This window comes from Rhopalosiphum maidis, chromosome 2, assembly GCF_003676215.2.
Source record: "Rhopalosiphum maidis isolate BTI-1 chromosome 2, ASM367621v3, whole genome shotgun sequence".
Classification (NCBI taxonomy): Eukaryota; Metazoa; Arthropoda; class Insecta; order Hemiptera; family Aphididae; genus Rhopalosiphum; species Rhopalosiphum maidis.
The window spans coordinates 92,897,722-92,918,792 of NC_040878.1; the positions used below are offsets into that span (position 1 = coordinate 92,897,722).

General features: G+C 34.8%; 2 protein-coding genes across 2 annotated transcripts; both read right to left on the reverse strand.

The window, feature by feature from the left end:
• Positions 1–2,924: 2,924 nt before the first annotated feature.
• LOC113552683 lies at positions 2,925–3,272 on the reverse strand. Its single transcript, XM_026955525.1, has one exon. The coding sequence runs from the start codon at positions 3,270–3,272 to the stop codon at positions 2,925–2,927; it is 348 nt and encodes a 115-aa protein (XP_026811326.1).
• Positions 3,273–3,797: 525 nt separating this feature from the next.
• Positions 3,798–4,145, reverse strand: LOC113552684. Its single transcript, XM_026955527.1, has one exon. It carries the CDS (start codon positions 4,143–4,145, stop codon positions 3,798–3,800), a length of 348 nt encoding a protein of 115 aa, XP_026811328.1.
• Positions 4,146–21,071: the final 16,926 nt, after the last annotated feature.

Consider the following 21,071-nt stretch of genomic DNA (forward strand, 5'->3'; position numbering starts at 1 on the left):
CTGTAGTCCGGCTACATTTTTCCTCTGATATTTGTTCGTACCGATTCGCATGTATAATGTTGAGTCCCCGTTTACTTGCACTTCAAATCAGTAATTCCGTTCCTCTTGTAACGCTTTGCTCACTTTTGCCTTATATTACAATAAATTTATCGTAACCTCGATTTTCAGATAATAAGTAACAATACAATAATAATAATAATAAGGATAATATCTCTTATAAACCGATAAAAATAAAGATATAATACTAACGAAAACCAGTAGCAGTTATAACACTTACTAATTCCTTCCATCTGGTCTCTATTTAATGCTGCTTAAATATAATTGTATCTATCCCAAGTTGGTTTAGTTCTTTTGTATGTTGTGTCCGTCTATCTCTGGTTCGGTCTTCCAATCGTCCTTCCCTGAGGAGTCAATCTTAATACAGAATTTTTGTATTGATTTAGCTCTTAGAGAATGTCTAAGCCATCTTAGTCTTTTGGGGCGTATTGCCGCTATTATGTCTGATTTTCAAATAACTCCTGCAATTCTCTGTTAGATCTTATTTCGTGTTGTTTGTCTTCGTTTATTTTGGTCCGTAAATCTCCCTAAGGAATTTTCTATCCACGGTAGCTAGTCTATTATCATCTCCGTGAGTCGTGGGCCATGTATCACAAGCATGCATTATTAATGGTCTAGTACCATGTAAAGTCGTTCTTTTAATATTTTGGACAGCACCATCGACCCTAATATTCCCCGACCCGAAACGGCGTAAAAATATTATTTTCTGATGTCATTCGTTTTTTTTATTTTTTCGTGGCTCTCGTTAGTGCTACTTAAGTTAGTGCCTAAATATTTAAAATCATCTATCTTCTCAAACATTTTTCCTCCGACCTGTAGTCCGGCTACATTTTCCCTCTGATATTTGTTCGTACCGATTCGCATGTATAATGTTGAGTCCCCGTTTTTTGCACACAGTATCAGTAATTCCGTTCCTCTTGTAACGCCTTGCTCACTTTTGCCTATATTACCAATAAATTTATCGTAACCTCGATTTTCAGATAATAAGTAACAATACAATAATAATAATAATAAGGATAAATATCTCTTATAAACCGATAAAAATAAAGATATAATACTAACGAAAACCAGTAGCAGTTAAACACTTACAACCTTCCTTCCATCTTGTCTCTATTTAATGCTGCTTAAATATAATTATCTATCCCAAGTTGGTTTAGTTCTTTTGTATTGTGTCCGTCCATCTCTGTTTCGGTCTTCCAATCGTCCTTCCCTGAGGAGTCAATCTTAATACAGAATTTGGTATTGATTTAGCTCTTAGAGAATGTCCAAGCCATCTTAGTCTTTTGTGGCGTATTGCCGCTATTATGTCTGATTTTCCAAATAACTCCTGCAATTCTCTGTTAGATCTTATTTCGTGTGTTTTGTTTTCGTTTATTTTTGGTCCGTAAATCTCCCTAAGGAATTTTCTATCCACGGTAGCTAGTCTATTATCTTCTCCGTGAGTCGTGGGCCATGTATCACAAGCATGCATTATTAATGGTCTAGTACCATGTAAAGTCGTTCTTTTAATATTTTGGACATCAGCACCATCGACCCTAATATCCCCTACCCGAAACGGCGTAAAAATATTTATTTTCTGATGTCATTCGTTTTTTTTATTTTTCGTGGCTCTCGTTAGTGCTACTTACGTTAGTGCCTAAATATTTAAAATCATCTATCTTCTCAAACATTTTTTCCTCCGACCTGTAGTCCGGCTACATTTTCCTCTGATATTTGTTCGTACCGATTCGCATGTATAATGTTGGTCCCCGTTTTTTTGCACTCAGTATCAGTAATTCCGTTCCTCTTTAACGCTTGCTCACTTTTGCCTTATATTACCAATAAATTTATCGTAAACCTTGATTTTCAGATAATAAGTAACAATACAATAATAATAATAATAATAAGGATAAATATCTCTTAGAAACCGATAAAAATAAAGATATTATACTAACGAAAACCAGTAGCAGTTATAACACTTACAACCTTCCTTCCATCTTGTCTCTATTTAATGCTGTTTAAAATAGATTATCTATCCCAAGTTGGTTTAGTTTCTTTTGTATTTGTGTCCGTCCATCTCTGTTTCGGTCTTCCAATCGTCCTTCCCTGAGGAGTCAATCTTAATACAGAATTTGGTATTGATTTAGCTCTTAGAGAATGTCCAAGCCATCTTAGTCTTTTGTGGCGTATTGGCCGCTATTATGTCTGATTTTCCAAATACTCCTGCAATTCTCTGTTAGATCTTATTTCGTGTGTTTTGTTTTCGTTTATTTTTGGTCCGTAAATCTCCCTAAGGAATTTTCTATCCACGGTAGCTAGTCTATTATCTTCTCCGTGAGTCGTGGGCCATGTATCACAGCATGCATTATTAATGGTCTAGTACCATGTATAGTTGTTCTTTTAATATTTTGGACAGCACCATCGACCCTAATATCCCCGACCCGAACGGCGGTAAAAATATTTATTTTCTGATGTCATTCGTTTTTTTTATTTTTTCGTGGCTCTTGTTAGTGCTACTTAAGTTAGTGCCTAAATATTTAAAATCATATATTTTCTCAAACATTTTTCCTCCGACCTGTAGTCCGGCTACATTTTCCCTGTGATATTTTTTCGTACCGATTCGCATGTATAATGTTGAATTCCCGTTTACTTGCACTTCAAATCAGTAATTCCGTTTCCTCTTGTAACGCTTTACTCACTTTTGCTTTATATTACCAAGAATTTTTCGTAACCTCGATTTTCAGATAATAAGTAACAATACAATAATAATAATATAAGGATAAATATCTCTTATAACCGATAAAAATAGAGATATAATACTAACGAAAACCAGTAGCAGTTATAAACACTTACTAATTTCCTTCCATCTGGTCTCTATTCAATGCTGATTAAATATAATTGTATATCCCAAGTTGGTTTAGTTCTTTTGTATTTGTGTCCGTCCAACTCTGTTTCGGTCTTCCAATCGTCCTTCCCTGAGGAGTCAATCTTAATACAGAATTTGGTATTGATTTAGCTCTTAGAGAATGTCTAAGCCATCTTAGTCTTTTGTGGCGTATTGCCGCTATTATGTCTGATTTTCCAAATAACTCCTGCAATTCTCTGTTAGATCTTATTTCGTGTGTTTTGTTTTCGTTTATTTTTGGTCCGTAAATCTCCCTAAGGAATTTTCTATCCACGGTAGCTAGTCTATTATCTTCTCCGTGAGTCGTGGGCCATGTATCACAAGCATGCATTATTAATGGTCTAGTACCATGTAAAGTCGTTCTTTTAATATTTGGACAGCACCATCGACCCTAATATCCCCGACCCGAAACGGCGTAAAAATATTTATTTTCTGATGTCATTCGTTTTTTTTATTTTTTCGTGGCTCTCGTTAGTGCTACTTAAGTTAGTGCCTAAATATTTAAAATCATCTATCTTCTCAAACATTTTTCCACCGACCTGTAGTCCGGCTACATTTTTCCTCTGATATTTGTTCGTACCGATTCGCATGTATAATGTTGAGTCCCCGTTTACTTGCACTTCAAATCAGTAATTCCGTTCCTCTTGTAACGCCTTGCTCACTTTTGCCTTATATTACCAATAAATTTATCGTAACCTCGATTTTCAGATAATAAGTAACAATACAATAATAATAATAATAATAAGGATAAATATCTCTTATAAACCGATAAAAATAAAGATATAATACTAACGAAAACCAGTAGCAGTTATAACACTTACAACCTTCCTTCCATCTGGTCTCTATTTAATGCTGCTTAAATATAATTATCTATCCCAAGTTGGTTTAGTTCTTTTGTATTTGTGTCCGTCCATCTCTGATTCGGTCTTCCAATCGTCCTTCCCTGAGGAGTCAATCTTAATACAGAATTTGGTATTGATTTAGCTCTTAGAGAATGTCCAAGCCATCTTAGTCTTTTGTGGCGTATCGCCGCTATTATGTCTGATTTTCCAAATAACTCCTGCAATTCTCTGTTAGATCTTATTTCGTGTGTTTTGTTTTCGTTTATTTTTGGTCCGTAAATCTCCCTAAGGAATTTTCTATCCACGGTAGCTAGTCTATTATCTTCTCCGTGAGTCGTGGGCCATGTATCACAAGCATGCATTATTAATGGTCTAGTACCATGTAAAGTCGTTCTTTTAATATTTTGGACAGCACCATCGACCCTAATATCCCCGACCCGAAACGGCGTAAAATATTTATTTTCTGATGTCATTCGTTTTTTTTATTTTTTCGTGGCTCTCGTTAGTGCTACTTAAGTTAGTGCCTAAATATTTAAAATCATCTATCTTCTCAAACATTTTTCCACCGACCTGTAGTCCGGCTACATTTTCCTCTGATATTTGTTCGTACCGATTCGCATGTATAATGTTGAGTCCCCGTTTTTCTTGCACTTCAAATCAGTAATTCCGTTCCTCTTGTAACGCTTTGCTCACTTTTACCTTATATTACCAATAAATTTTTCGTAACCTCGATTTTCAGATAATAAGTAACAATACAATAATAATAACAATAAGGATAAATATCTCTTATAAACCGATAAAAATAAAGATATAATACTAACGAAAACCAGTAGCAGTTATAACACTTACAACCTTCCTTCCATCTGGTCTCTATTTAATGCTGCTTAAATATAATTATCTATCCCAAGTTGGTTTAGTTCTTTTGTATTTGTGTCCGTCCATCTCTGTTTCGGTCTTCCAATCGTCCTTCCCTGAGGAGTCAATCTTAATACAGAATTTGGTATTGATTTAGCTCCTTAGATGAATGTCCCAGCTATCTTAGTCTTTGTGGCGTATTGCCGCTATTATGTCTGATTTTCCAAATAACTCCTGCAATTCTCTGTTAGATCTTATTTTGTGTGTCTTGTTTTCGTTTATTTTTGGTCCGTAAATCTCCCTAAGGAATTTTCTATCCACGGTAGCTAGTCTATTATCTTCTCCGTGAGTCGTGGGCCATGTATCACAAGCATGCATTATTAATGGTCTAGTACCATGTATAGTCGTTCTTTTAATATTTTGGACAGCACCATCGACCCTAATATCCCCGACCCGAAACGGCGTAAAATATTTATTTCTGATGTCATTCGTTTTTTTTATTTTTTCGTGGCTCTTGTTAGTGCTACTTAAGTTAGTGCCTAAATATTTAAAATCATCTATCTTCTCAAACATTTTTCCTCCGACCTGTAGTCCGGCTACATTTTCCCTGTGATATTTGTTCGTACCGATTCGCATGTATAATGTTGAGTTCCCGTTTACTTGCACTTCAAATCAGTAATTCCGTTCCTCTTGTAACGCTTTGCTCACTTTTGCCTTATATTACCAATAAATTTTATCGTAACCTCGATTTTCAGATAATAAGTAACAATACAATAATAATAATAATAAGGATAAATATCTCTTATAAACCGATAAAAATAAAGATATAATACTAACGAAAACCAGTAGCAGTTATAACACTTACTAACTTTCCTTCCATCTGGTCTCTATTTAATGCTGCTTAAATATAATTGTATATCCCAAGTTGGTTTAGTTCTTTTGTATTTGTGTCCGTCTATCTCTGTTTCGGTCTTCCAATCGTCCTTCCCTGAGGAGTCAATCTTAATACAGAATTTGGTATTGATTTAGCTCTTAGAGAATGTCTAAGCCATCTTAGTCTTTTGTGGCGTATTGCCGCTATTATGTCTGATTTTCCAAATAACTCCTGCAATTCTCTGTTAGATCTTATTTCGTGTGTCTTGTCTTCGTTTATTTTTGGTCCGTAAATCTCCCTAAGGAATTTTCTATCCACGGTAGCTAGTCTATTATCATCTCCGTGAGTCGTGGGCCATGTATCACAAGCATGCATTATTAATGGTCTAGTACCATGTAAAGTCGTTCTTTTAATATTTTGGACAGCACCATCGACCCTAATATTCCCGACCCGAAACGGCGTAAAAATATTTATTTTCTGATGTCATTCGTTTTTTTTATTTTTTCGTGGCTCTCGTTAGTGCTACTTAAGTTAGTGCCTAAATATTTAAAATCATCTATCTTCTCAAACATTTTTCCTCCGACCTGTAGTCCGGCTACATTTTCCCTCTGATATTTGTTCGTACCGATTCGCATGTATAATGTTGAGTCCCCGTTTTTTTGCACACAGTATCAGTAATTCCGTTCCTCTTGTAACGCCTTGCTCACTTTTGCCTTATATTACCAATAAATTTATCGTAACCTTGATTTTCAGATAATAAGTAACAATACAATAATAATAATAATAATAAGGATAAATATCTCTTATAAACCGATAAAAATAAAGATATTATACTAACGAAAACCAGTAGCAGTTATAACACTTACAACCTTCCTTCCATCTTGTCTCTATTTAATGCTGCTTAAATATAATTATCTATCCCAAGTTGGTTTAGTTCTTTTGTATTTGTGTCCGTCCATCTCTGTTTCGGTCTTCCAATCGTCCTTCCCTGAGGAGTCAATCTTAATACAGAATTTGGTATTGATTTAGCTCTTAGAGAATAGTCCAAGCCATCTTAGTCTTTTGTGGCGTATTGCCGCTATTATGTCTGATTTTCCAAATAACTCCTGCAATTCTCTGTTAGATCTTATTTCGTGTGTTTTGTTTTCGTTTATTTTTGGTCCGTAAATCTCCCTAAGGAATTTTCTATCCACGGTAGCTAGTCTATTATCTTCTCCGTGAGTCGTGGGCCATGTATCACAAGCATGCATTATTAATGGTCTAGTACCATGTATAGTCGTTCTTTTAATATTTTGGACAGCACCATCGACCCTAATATCCCCGACCCGAAACGGCGTAAAAATATTTATTTTCTGATGTCATTCGTTTTTTTTATTTTTTCGTGGCTCTTGTTAGTGCTACTTAAGTTAGTGCCTAAATATTTAAAATCATCTATTTTCTCAAACATTTTTCCTCCGACCTGTAGTCCGGCTACATTTTCCCTGTGATATTTGTTCGTACCGATTCGCATGTATAATGTTGAATTCCCGTTTACTTGCACTTCAAATCAGTAATTCCGTTCCTCTTGTAACGCTTTACTCACTTTTGCCTTATATTACCAAGAAATTTTTCGTAACCTCGATTTTCAGATAATAAGTAACAATACAATAATAATAATAATAAGGATAAATATCTCTTATAAACCGATAAAAATAGAGATATAATACTAACGAAAACCAGTAGCAGTTATAACACTTACTAATTTCCTTCCATCTGGTCTCTATTCAATGCTGCTTAAATATAATTGTATATCCCAAGTTGGTTTAGTTCTTTTGTATTTGTGTTCGTCCATCTCTGTTTCGGTCTTCCAATCGTCCTTCCCTGAGGAGTCAATCTTAATACAGAATTTGGTATTGATTTAGCTCTTAGAGAATGTCCAGCTATCTTAGTCCTTTGTGGCGTATCGCCGCTATTATGTCTGATTTTCCAAATAACTCCTGCAATTCTCTGTTAGATCTTATTTTGTGTGTCTTGTTTTCGTTTATTTTTGTTCCGTAAATCTCCCTAAGGAATTTTCTATCCACGGTAGATAGTCTATTATCATCTTCGTGAGTCGTGGGCCATGTATCACAAGCATGCATTATTAATGGTCTAGTACCAAGTAAAGTCGTTCTTTTAATATTTTGGACAGCACCATCGACCCTAATATTCCCGACCCGAAACGGCGTAAAAATATTTATTTTCTGATGTCATTCGTTTTTTTTATTTTTTCGTGGCTCTCGTTAGTGCTACTTAAGTTAGTGCCTAAATATTTAAAATCATCTATCTTCTCAAACATTTTTCCTCCGACCTGTAGTCCGGCTACATTTTCCCTCTGATATTTGTTCGTACTGATTCGCATGTATAATGTTTAGTCCCCGTTTACTTGCACTTCAAATCAGTAATTCCGTTCCTCTTGTAACGCTTTGCTCACTTTTGCCTTATATTACCAAGAAATTTTTCGTAACCTCGATTTTCAGATAATAAGTAACAATACAATAATAATAACAATAAGGTTAAATATCTCTTATTAACCGATAAAAATAAGGATATAATACTAATGAAAACCAGTAGCAGTTATAACACTTACAACCTTCCTTCCATCTTGTCTCTATTTAATGCTGCTTAAATATAATTATCTATCCCAAGTTGGTTTAGTTCTTTTGTATTTGTGTTCGTCCATCTCTGTATCGGTCTTCCAATCGTCCTTCCCTGAGGAGTCAATCATAATACAGAATTTGGTATTGATTTAGCCCTTAGAGAATGTCCAAGCCATCTTAGTCCTTTGTGGCGTATCGCCGCTATTATGTCTGATTTTCCAAATAACTCCTGCAATTCTTGTTAGATCTTATTTCGTGTGTCTTGTCTTCGTTTATTTTGTTCCGTAAATCTCCCTAAGGAATTTTCTATCCACGGTAGATAGTCTATTATCATCTCGTGAGTCGTGGGCCATGTATCACAAGCATGCATTATTAATGGTCTAGTACCAAGTAAAGTCGTTCTTTTAATATTTTGGACAGCACCATCGACCCTAATATTCCCGACCCGAAACGGCGTAAAAATATTTATTTTCTGATGTCATTCGTTTTTTTTATTTTTTCGTGGCTCTCGTTAGTGCTACTTAAATTAGTGCCTAAATATTAATAATCATCTATCTTCTCAAACATTTTTCCACCGACCTGTAGTCCGGCTACATTTTTCCTCTGATATTTGTTCGTACCGATTCGCATGTATAATGTTGAGTCCCCGTTTACTTGCACTTCAAATCAGTAATTCCGTTTCTCTTGTAACGCTTTGCTCACTTTTGCCTTATATTACCAAGAAATTTTTCGTAACCTCGATTTTCAGATAATAAGTAACAATACAATAATAATAACAATAAGGATAAATATCTCTTATAAACCGATAAAAATAAGGATATAATACTAACGAAAACCAGTAGCAGTTATAACACTTACAACCTTCCTTCCATCTAGTCTCTATTTAATGCTGCTTAAATATAATTATCTATCCCAAGTTGGTTTAGTTCTTTTGTATTTGTGTTCGTCCATCTCTGTATCGGTCTTCCAATCGTCCTTCCCTGAGGAGTCAATCATAATACAGAATTTGGTATTGATTTAGCCCTTAGAGAATGTCCAAGCCATCTTAGTCCTTTGTGGCGTATCGCCGCTATTATGTCTGATTTTCCAAATAACTCCTGCAATTCTCTGTTAGATCTTATTTCGTGTGTCTTGTCTTCGTTTATTTTTGTTCCGTAAATCTCCCTAAGGAATTTTCTATCCACGGTAGATAGTCTATTATCATCTTCGTGAGTCGTGGGCCATGTATAACAAGCATGCATTATTAATGGTCTAGTACCAAGTAAAGTCGTTCTTTTAATATTTTGGACAGCACCATCGACCCTAATATTCCCGACCCGAAACGGCGTAAAAATATTTATTTTCTGATGTCATTCGTTTTTTTTATTTTTCGTGGCTCTCGTTAGTGCTACTTAAATTAGTGCCTAAATATTAATAATCATCTATCTTCTCAAACATTTTTCCACCGACCTGTAGTCCGGCTACATTTTTCCTCTGATATTTGTTCGTACCGATTCGCATGTATAATGTTGAGTCCCCGTTTACTTGCACTTCAAATCAGTAATTCCGTTTCTCTTGTAACGCTTTGCTCACTTTTGCCTTATATTACCAAGAAATTTTTCGTAACCTCGATTTTCAGATAATAAGTAACAATACAATAATAATAACAATAAGGATAAATATCTCTTATAAACCGATAAAAATAAGGATATAATACTAACGAAAACCAGTAGCAGTTATAACACTTACAACCTTCCTTCCATCTGGTCTCTATTTAATGCTGCTTAAATATAATTATCTATCCCAAGTTGGTTTAGTTCTTTTGTATTTGGTCCGTCCATCTCTGTTTCGGTCTTCCAATCGTCCTTCCTTGAGGAGTCAATCATAATACAGAATTTGGTATTGATTTAGCCCTTAGAGAATGTCCAAGCCATCTTAGTCCTTTGTGGCGTATCGCCGCTATTATGTCTGATTTTCCAAATAACTCCTGCAATTCTCTGTTAGATCTTATTTCGTGTGTTTTGTTTTCGTTTATTTTGGTCCGTAAATCTCCCTAAGGAATTTTCTATCCACGGTAGCTAGTCTATTATCTTCTCCGTGAGTCGTGGGCCATGTATCACAAGCATGCATTATTAATGGTCTAGTACCAATTAAAGTCGTTCTTTTAATATTTTGGACAGCACCATCGACCCTAATATCCCCGACCCGAAACGGCGTAAAAATATTTATTTTCTGATGTCATTCTTTTTTTTATTTTTTCGTGGCTCTCGTTAGTGCTACTTAAATTAGTGCCTAAATATTAATAATCATCTATCTTCTCAAACATTTTTCCACCGACCTGTAGTCCGGCTACATTTTTCCTCTGATATTTGTTCGTACCGATTCGCATGTATAATGTTGAGTCCCCGTTTACTTGCACTTCAAATCAGTAATTCCGTTTCTCTTGTAACGCTTTGCTCACTTTTGCCTTATATTACCAAGAAATTTTTCGTAACCTCGATTTTCAGATAATAAGTAACAATACAATAATAATAACAATAAGGATAAATATCTCTTATAAACCGATAAAAATAAGGATATAATACTAACGAAAACCAGTAGCAGTTATAACACTTACAACCTTCCTTCCATCTGGTCTCTATTTAATGCTGCTTAAATATAATTATCTATCCCAAGTTGGTTTAGTTCTTTTGTATTTGGTCCGTCCATCTCTGTTTCGGTCTTCCAATCGTCCTTCCCTGAGGAGTCAATCTTAATACAGAATTTGGTATTGATTTAGGTCTTAGAGAATGTCCAAGCCATCTTAGTCTTTTGTGGCGTATTGCCGCTATTATGTCTGATTTTCCAAATAACTCCTGCAATTCTCTGTTAGATCTTATTTCGTGTGTTTTGTTTTCGTTTATTTTTGGTCCGTAAATCTCCCTAAGGAATTTTCTATCCATGGTAGCTAGTCTATTATCTTCTCCGTGAGTCGTGGGCCATGTATCACAAGCATGCATTATTAATGGTCTAGTACCATGTATAGTCGTTCTTTTAATATTTTGGACAGCACCATCGACCCTAATATCCCCGACCAGAAACGGCGTAAAAATATTTATTTTCTGATGTCATTCGTTTTTTTTATTTTTTCGTGGCTCTCGTTAGTGCTACTTAAGTTAGTGCCTAAATATTTAAAATTATCTATCTTCTCAAACATTTTTCCACCGACCTGTAGTCCGGCTACATTTTTCCTCTGATATTTGTTCGTACCGATTCGCATGTATAATGTTGAGTCCCCGTTTACTTGCACTTCAAATCAGTAATTCCGTTCCTCTTGTAACGCTTTGCTCACTTTTGCCTTATATTACCAAGAAATTTTTCGTAACCTCGATTTTCAGATAATAAGTAACAATACAATAATAATAACAATAAGGATAAATATCTCTTATAAACCGATAAAAATAAAGATATAATACTAACGAAAACCAGTAGCAGTTATAACACTTACAACCTTCCTTCCATCTTGTCTCTATTTAATGCTGCTTAAATATAATTATCTATCCCAAGTTGGTTTAGTTCTTTTGTATTTGTGTTCGTCCATCTCTGTTTCGGTCTTCCAATCGTCCTTCCCTGAGGAGTCAATCTTAATACAGAATTTGGTATTGATTTAGCCCTTAATGAATGACCCAGCTATCTTAGTCCTTTGTGGCGTATCGCCGCTATTATGTCTGATTTTCCAAATAACTCCTGCAATTCTCTGTTAGATCTTATTTTGTGTGTCTTGTTTTCGTTTATTTTTGGTCCGTAAATCTCCCTAAGGAATTTTCTACCCACGGTAGCTAGTCTATTATCTTCTCCGTGAGTCGTGGGCCATGTATCACAAGCATGCATTATTAATGGTCTAGTACCAAGTAAAGTCGTTCTTTTAATATTTTGGACAGCACCATCGACCCTAATATTCCCGACCCGAAACGGTGTAAAAATATTTATTTTCTGATGTCATTCGTTTTTTTTATTTTTTCGTGGCTCTCGTTAGTGCTACTTAAGTTAGTGCCTAAATATTTAAAATCATCTATCTTCTCAAACATTTTTCCTCCGACCTGTAGTCCGGCTACATTTTCCCTCTGATATTTGTTCGTACCGATTCGCATGTATAATGTTGAGTCCCCGTTTACTTGCACTTCAAATCAGTAATTCCGTTCCTCTTGTAACGCTTTGCTCACTTTTGCCTTATATTACCAAGAAATTTTTCGTAACCTCGATTTTCAGATAATAAGTAACAATACAATAATAATAACAATAAGGATAAATATCTCTTATTAACCGATAAAAATAAGGATATAATACTAACGAAAACCAGTAGCAGTTATAACACTTACAACCTTCCTTCCATCTTGTCTCTATTTAATGCTGCTTAAATATAATTATCTATCCCAAGTTGGTTTAGTTCTTTTGTATTTGTGTTCGTCCATCTCTGTATCGGTCTTCCAATCGTCCTTCCCTGAGGAGTCAATCATAATACAGAATTTGGTATTGATTTAGCCCTTAGAGAATGTCCAAGCCATCTTAGTCCTTTGTGGCGTATCGCCGCTATTATGTCTGATTTTCCAAATAACTCCTGCAATTCTTGTTAGATCTTATTTCGTGTGTCTTGTCTTCGTTTATTTTTGTTCCGTAAATCTCCCTAAGGAATTTTCTATCCACGGTAGATAGTCTATTATCATCTTCGGGAGTCGTGGGCCATGTATCACAAGCATGCATTATTAATGGTCTAGTACCAAGTAAAGTCGTTCTTTTAATATTTTGGACAGCACCATCGACCCTAATATTCCCGACCCGAAACGGCGTAAAAATATTTATTTTCTGATGTCATTCGTTTTTTTTATTTTTTCGTGGCTCTCGTTAGTGCTACTTAAATTAGTGCCTAAATATTAATAATCATCTATCTTCTCAAACATTTTTCCACCGACCTGTAGTCCGGCTACATTTTTCCTCTGATATTTGTTCGTACCGATTCGCATGTATAATGTTGAGTCCCCGTTTACTTGCACTTCAAATCAGTAATTCCGTTCCTCTTGTAACGCTTTGCTTACTTTTGCCTTATATTACCAAGAAATTTTTCGTAACCTCGATTTTCAGATAATAAGTAACAATACAATAATAATAACAATAAGGATAAATATCTCTTATAAACCGATAAAAATAAGGATATAATACTAACGAAAACCAGTAGCAGTTATAACACTTACAACCTTCCTTCCATCTTGTCTCTATTTAATGCTGCTTAAATATAATTATCTATCCCAAGTTGGTTTAGTTCTTTTGTAATTGTGTTCGTCCATCTCTGTTTCGGTCTTCCAATCGTCCTTCCCTGAGGAGTCAATCTTAATACAGAATTTGGTATTGATTTAGCCCTTAATGAATGTCCCAGCTATCTTAGTCCTTTGTGGCGTATCGCCGCTATTATGTCTGATTTTCCAAATAACTCCTGCAATTCTCTGTTAGATCTTATTTCGTGTGTCTTGTTTTCGTTTATTTTTGGTCCGTAAATCTCCCTAAGGAATTTTCTACCCACGGTAGCTAGTCTATTATCTTCTCCGTGAGTCGTGGGCCATGTATCACAAGCATGCATTATTAATGGTCTAGTACCAAGTAAAGTCGTTCTTTTAATATTTTGGACAGCACCATCGACCCTAATATCCCCGACCCGAAACGGCGTAAAAATATTTATTTTCTGATGTCATTCTTTTTTTTTATTTTTTCGTGGCTCTCGTTAGTGCTACTTAAATTAGTGCCTAAATATTAATAATCATCTATCTTCTCAAACATTTTTCCACCGACCTGTAGTCCGGCTACATTTTTCCTCTGATATTTGTTCGTACCGATTCGCATGTATAATGTTGAGTCCCCGTTTACTTGCACTTCAAATCAGTAATTCCGTTTCTCTTGTAACGCTTTGCTCACTTTTGCCTTATATTACCAAGAAATTTTTCGTAACCTCGATTTTCAGATAATAAGTAACAATACAATAATAATAACAATAAGGATAAATATCTCTTATAAACCGATAAAAATAAGGATATAATACTAACGAAAACCAGTAGCAGTTATAACACTTACAACCTTCCTTCCATCTGGTCTCTATTTAATGCTGCTTAAATATAATTATCTATCCCAAGTTGGTTTAGTTCTTTTGTATTTGGTCCGTCCATCTCTGTTTCGGTCTTCCAATCGTCCTTCCCTGAGGAGTCAATCTTAATACAGAATTTGGTATTGATTTAGGTCTTAGAGAATGTCCAAGCCATCTTAGTCTTTTGTGGCGTATTGCCGCTATTATGTCTGATTTTCCAAATAACTCCTGCAATTCTCTGTTAGATCTTATTTCGTGTGTTTTGTTTTCGTTTATTTTTGGTCCGTAAATCTCCCTAAGGAATTTTCTATCCATGGTAGCTAGTCTATTATCTTCTCCGTGAGTCGTGGGCCATGTATCACAAGCATGCATTATTAATGGTCTAGTACCATGTATAGTCGTTCTTTTAATATTTTGGACAGCACCATCGACCCTAATATCCCCGACCAGAAACGGCGTAAAAATATTTATTTTCTGATGTCATTCGTTTTTTTTTATTTTTTCGTGGCTCTCGTTAGTGCTACTTAAGTTAGTGCCTAAATATTTAAAATTATCTATCTTCTCAAACATTTTTCCACCGACCTGTAGTCCGGCTACATTTTTCCTCTGATATTTGTTCGTACCGATTCGCATGTATAATGTTGAGTCCCCGTTTACTTGCACTTCAAATCAGTAATTCCGTTCCTCTTGTAACGCTTTGCTCACTTTTGCCTTATATTACCAAGAAATTTTTCGTAACCTCGATTTTCAGATAATAAGTAACAATACAATAATAATAACAATAAGGATAAATATCTCTTATAAACCGATAAAAATAAAGATATAATACTAACGAAAACCAGTAGCAGTTATAACACTTACAACCTTCCTTCCATCTTGTCTCTATTTAATGCTGCTTAAATATAATTATCTATCCCAAGTTGGTTTAGTTCTTTTGTATTTGTGTTCGTCCATCTCTGTTTCGGTCTTCCAATCGTCCTTCCCTGAGGAGTCAATCTTAATACAGAATTTGGTATTGATTTAGCCCTTAATGAATGACCCAGCTATCTTAGTCCTTTGTGGCGTATCGCCGCTATTATGTCTGATTTTCCAAATAACTCCTGCAATTCTCTGTTAGATCTTATTTTGTGTGTCTTGTTTTCGTTTATTTTTGGTCCGTAAATCTCCCTAAGGAATTTTCTACCCACGGTAGCTAGTCTATTATCTTCTCCGTGAGTCGTGGGCCATGTATCACAAGCATGCATTATTAATGGTCTAGTACCAAGTAAAGTCGTTCTTTTAATATTTTGGACAGCACCATCGACCCTAATATTCCCGACCCGAAACGGTGTAAAAATATTTATTTTCTGATGTCATTCGTTTTTTTTATTTTTTCGTGGCTCTCGTTAGTGCTACTTAAGTTAGTGCCTAAATATTTAAAATCATCTATCTTCTCAAACATTTTTCCTCCGACCTGTAGTCCGGCTACATTTTCCCTCTGATATTTGTTCGTACCGATTCGCATGTATAATGTTGAGTCCCCGTTTACTTGCACTTCAAATCAGTAATTCCGTTCCTCTTGTAACGCTTTGCTCACTTTTGCCTTATATTACCAAGAAATTTTTCGTAACCTCGATTTTCAGATAATAAGTAACAATACAATAATAATAACAATAAGGATAAATATCTCTTATTAACCGATAAAAATAAGGATATAATACTAACGAAAACCAGTAGCAGTTATAACACTTACAACCTTCCTTCCATCTTGTCTCTATTTAATGCTGCTTAAATATAATTATCTATCCCAAGTTGGTTTAGTTCTTTTGTATTTGTGTTCGTCCATCTCTGTATCGGTCTTCCAATCGTCCTTCCCTGAGGAGTCAATCATAATACAGAATTTGGTATTGATTTAGCCCTTAGAGAATGTCCAAGCCATCTTAGTCCTTTGTGGCGTATCGCCGCTATTATGTCTGATTTTCCAAATAACTCCTGCAATTCTTGTTAGATCTTATTTCGTGTGTCTTGTCTTCGTTTATTTTTGTTCCGTAAATCTCCCTAAGGAATTTTCTATCCACGGTAGATAGTCTATTATCATCTTCGGGAGTCGTGGGCCATGTATCACAAGCATGCATTATTAATGGTCTAGTACCAAGTAAAGTCGTTCTTTTAATATTTTGGACAGCACCATCGACCCTAATATTCCCGACCCGAAACGGCGTAAAAATATTTATTTTCTGATGTCATTCGTTTTTTTTATTTTTTCGTGGCTCTCGTTAGTGCTACTTAAATTAGTGCCTAAATATTAATAATCATCTATCTTCTCAAACATTTTTCCACCGACCTGTAGTCCGGCTACATTTTTCCTCTGATATTTGTTCGTACCGATTCGCATGTATAATGTTGAGTCCCCGTTTACTTGCACTTCAAATCAGTAATTCCGTTCCTCTTGTAACGCTTTGCTTACTTTTGCCTTATATTACCAAGAAATTTTTCGTAACCTCGATTTTCAGATAATAAGTAACAATACAATAATAATAACAATAAGGATAAATATCTCTTATAAACCGATAAAAATAAGGATATAATACTAACGAAAACCAGTAGCAGTTATAACACTTACAACCTTCCTTCCATCTTGTCTCTATTTAATGCTGCTTAAATATAATTATCTATCCCAAGTTGGTTTAGTTCTTTTGTAATTGTGTTCGTCCATCTCTGTTTCGGTCTTCCAATCGTCCTTCCCTGAGGAGTCAATCTTAATACAGAATTTGGTATTGATTTAGCCCTTAATGAATGTCCCAGCTATCTTAGTCCTTTGTGGCGTATCGCCGCTATTATGTCTGATTTTCCAAATAACTCCTGCAATTCTCTGTTAGATCTTATTTCGTGTGTCTTGTTTTCGTTTATTTTTGGTCCGTAAATCTCCCTAAGGAATTTTCTACCCACGGTAGCTAGTCTATTATCTTCTCCGTGAGTCGTGGGCCATGTATCACAAGCATGCATTATTAATGGTCTAGTACCAAGTAAAGTCGTTCTTTTAATATTTTGGACAGCACCATCGACCCTAATATTCCCGACCCGAAACGGTGTAAAAATATTTATTTTCTGATGTCATTCGTTTTTTTTATTTTTTCGTGGCTCTCGTTAGTGCTACTTAAGTTAGTGCCTAAATATTTAAAATCATCTATCTTCTCAAACATTTTTCCTCCGACCTGTAGTCCGGCTACATTTTCCCTCTGATATTTGTTCGTACCGATTCGCATGTATAATGTTGAGTCCCCGTTTACTTGCACTTCAAATCAGTAATTCCGTTCCTCTTATAACGCTTTGCTCACTTTTGCCTTATATTACCAAGAAATTTTTCGTAACCTCGATTTTCAGATAATAAGTAACAATACAATAATAATAACAATAAGGATAAATATCTCTTATTAACCGATAAAAATAAGGATATAATACTAACGAAAACCAGTAGCAGTTATAACACTTACAACCTTCCTTCCATCTTGTCTCTATTTAATGCTGCTTAAATATAATTATCTATCCCAAGTTGGTTTAGTTCTTTTGTATTTGTGTTCGTCCATCTCTGTATCGGTCTTCCAATCGTCCTTCCCTGAGGAGTCAATCATAATACAGAATTTGGTATTGATTTAGCCCTTAGAGAATGTCCAAGCCATCTTAGTCCTTTGTGGCGTATCGCCGCTATTATGTCTGATTTTCCAAATAACTCCTGCAATTCTTGTTAGATCTTATTTCGTGTGTCTTGTCTTCGTTTATTTTTGTTCCGTAAATCTCCCTAAGGAATTTTCTATCCACGGTAGATAGTCTATTATCATCTTCGGGAGTCGTGGGCCATGTATCACAAGCATGCATTATTAATGGTCTAGTACCAAGTAAAGTCGTTCTTTTAATATTTTGGACAGCACCATCGACCCTAATATTCCCGACCCGAAACGGCGTAAAAATATTTATTTTCTGATGTCATTCGTTTTTTTTATTTTTTCGTGGCTCTCGTTAGTGCTACTTAAATTAGTGCCTAAATATTAATAATCATCTATCTTCTCAAACATTTTTCCACCGACCTGTAGTCCGGCTACATTTTTCCTCTGATATTTGTTCGTACCGATTCGCATGTATAATGTTGAGTCCCCGTTTACTTGCACTTCAAATCAGTAATTCCGTTCCTCTTGTAACGCTTTGCTCACTTTTGCCTTATATTACCAAGAAATTTTTCGTAACCTCGATTTTCAGATAATAAGTAACAATACAATAATAATAACAATAAGGATAAATATCTCTTATAAACCGATAAAAATAAGGATATAATACTAACGAAAACCAGTAGCAGTTATAACACTTACAACCTTCCTTCCATCTGGTCTCTATTTAATGCTGCTTAAATATAATTATCTATCCCAAGTTGGTTTAGTTCTTTTGTATTTGGTCCGTCCATCTCTGTTTCGGTCTTCCAATCGTCCTTCCCTGAGGAGTCAATCTTAATACAGAATTTGGTATTGATTTAGCTCTTAGAGAATGTCCAAGCTATCTTAGTCTTTTGTGGCGTATTGCCGCTATTATGTCTGATTTTCCAAATAACTCCTGCAATTCTCTGTTAGATCTTATTTCGTGTGTTTTGTTTTCGTTTATTTTTGGTCCGTAAATCTCCCTAAGGAATTTTCTATCCACGGTAGCTAGTCTATTATCTTCTCCGTGAGTCGTGGGCCATGTATCACAAGCATGCATTATTAATGGTCTAGTACCATGTATAGTCGTTCTTTTAATATTTTGGACAGCACCATCGACCCTAATATCCCCGACCAGAAACGGCGTAAAAATATTTATTTTCTGATGTCATTCGTTTTTTTTTATTTTTTCGTGGCTCTCGTTAGTGCTACTTAAGTTAGTGCCTAAATATTTAAAATTATCTATCTTCTCAAACATTTTTCCACCGACCTGTAGTCCGGCTACATTTTTCCTCTGATATTTGTTCGTACCGATTCGCATGTATAATGTTGAGTCCCCGTTTACTTGCACTTCAAATCAGTAATTCCGTTCCTCTTGTAACGCTTTGCTCACTTTTGCCTTATATTACCAAGAAATTTTTCGTAACCTCGATTTTCAGATAATAAGTAACAATACAATAATAATAACAATAAGGATAAATATCTCTTATAAACCGATAAAAATAAAGATATATTTTCACGAAAACCAGTAGCAGTTATTACATGAGCAGACTGGACAGTTGACACAGTAGCATACATAAACGATGTCACGTGATGCGGTATGTGTATAATGCTGTAGTGTGGACGCTTTAAATGCCAGGAAAATAGTTTTTACATAAGGTGATTTATGATGACCCGCCTTCTTCCTTACCTGTAGTTCTGCCGTGTGGCCATTTTTGTTACTACAAATGGTCATCATTCGAAGTATGGCATTGATCCATGGCTGGGGTGAAAATGGTTGCAATAAATTTATACAATGTTTTTGAGTCTAATTGGAACATGACTACTTAGCCAAGAGTAAAGTAATAAGTTATATTAACGACGTCTAACGTTAGCTATGTATGCTAGTTTGCTATGTCTGTTCAGTATTATACATAAACATAATAAATATACAGGATTAACAGATAGAACTGACTTAGAATAACTTTTCTTCTTCTTCTTCCAGCTTAAAGGCCATTGAGGCCCGTTGCTGCAAATCAAATACCCTTGCATCTGTGGCATAGGTGCCTCAATGATATTGTCTATCCCAAGTTGATTTAGTTTTTTTTTGTCTAAAACACCATTAATACACACATGCTCTTCCAACACAGATTTTTCAAAATCTATATGAAAGTTTGTTGTATCTGGATTTAATTGCCGTTCAGAAAATTTTTCTACAATTTTAGTCAACATTTTTTCATACGTTTTTTGATTTTTATTTTTCAACACACAGTATGTAGATGTTATAAATGTTTTTGTATTTTAACTCTTATCACATACTAACTTGAACTATTCGATATATGTTGAAGATCTTCATCTGTAGCAAAATTTACCATACGGTCTTCCACATTCACATCATCGTCAAACAATAAAAATCTTTTTTTATGGGACTCACCCATTGTACACCATTCATCTAAAACAATTATATTTTTTTTTAATTTACATTTTTATTTAAAAAAAAATAAGATTGGAAATAAATTATGTTATAAGTCTTCCATTAGATATTAAATATATTTATATAACTATTTATTATAATGTATATATTTAATCTAACTATTATAATATACCTATATATTATAGTGATACTTACCCATGATTGTATCAGAGTCTAAGGGATAATTTTTTGTTCTTTGGTTTCGTAGTGTTCTCTTGACTATGTTTTCAGGTGGCATCTGACTTTTTTTGCAACACATTCTCCAAAAGTATGTGCTGGGTTGTTTTTGGTAGTCCTAGCTTGAATTTTCATTTCATTATAACACTTATCTCAGCCTCTTTCTTGTTTGGCCTATGTGTTATGATATGAGTTGTTCCACTTTCGACAATTTTTGACATTTCAAGATTTGTATACATGGTCACTGGACATTTGAGCATGGTTGCTTTGCTAGAACTCCATGTAATACTACTTTTTCCGGTATGTTTGAGACCGTACATGTAGCCCTCGAAACACAATTTGGGCTTATTTTTATTAGAGTTAATAATTTTCATCGTATATTAAAAATGTAAAATCAAAAGTAGAGAAACTATAGAAAAAAGACTGAGAGTATAGATGGGTGAGACTGAAAATATAGTTTATAAAACAGTTATATCTTAACAAAAAAAAATGAAATTTCCTTCAGAACAAGATGAAAGAAAATGCTTACCATTGAAAAAAATAACATGATATTTTGTGG

Bases quoted from the DNA above. Each gene is read 5' to 3' on its own strand.
- LOC113552683 (XM_026955525.1), bottom strand. From the start codon at position 3,272: ATGCATGCTTGTGATACATGGCCCACGACTCACGGAGAAGATAATAGA.
- LOC113552684 (XM_026955527.1), bottom strand. From the start codon at position 4,145: ATGCATGCTTGTGATACATGGCCCACGACTCACGGAGAAGATAATAGA.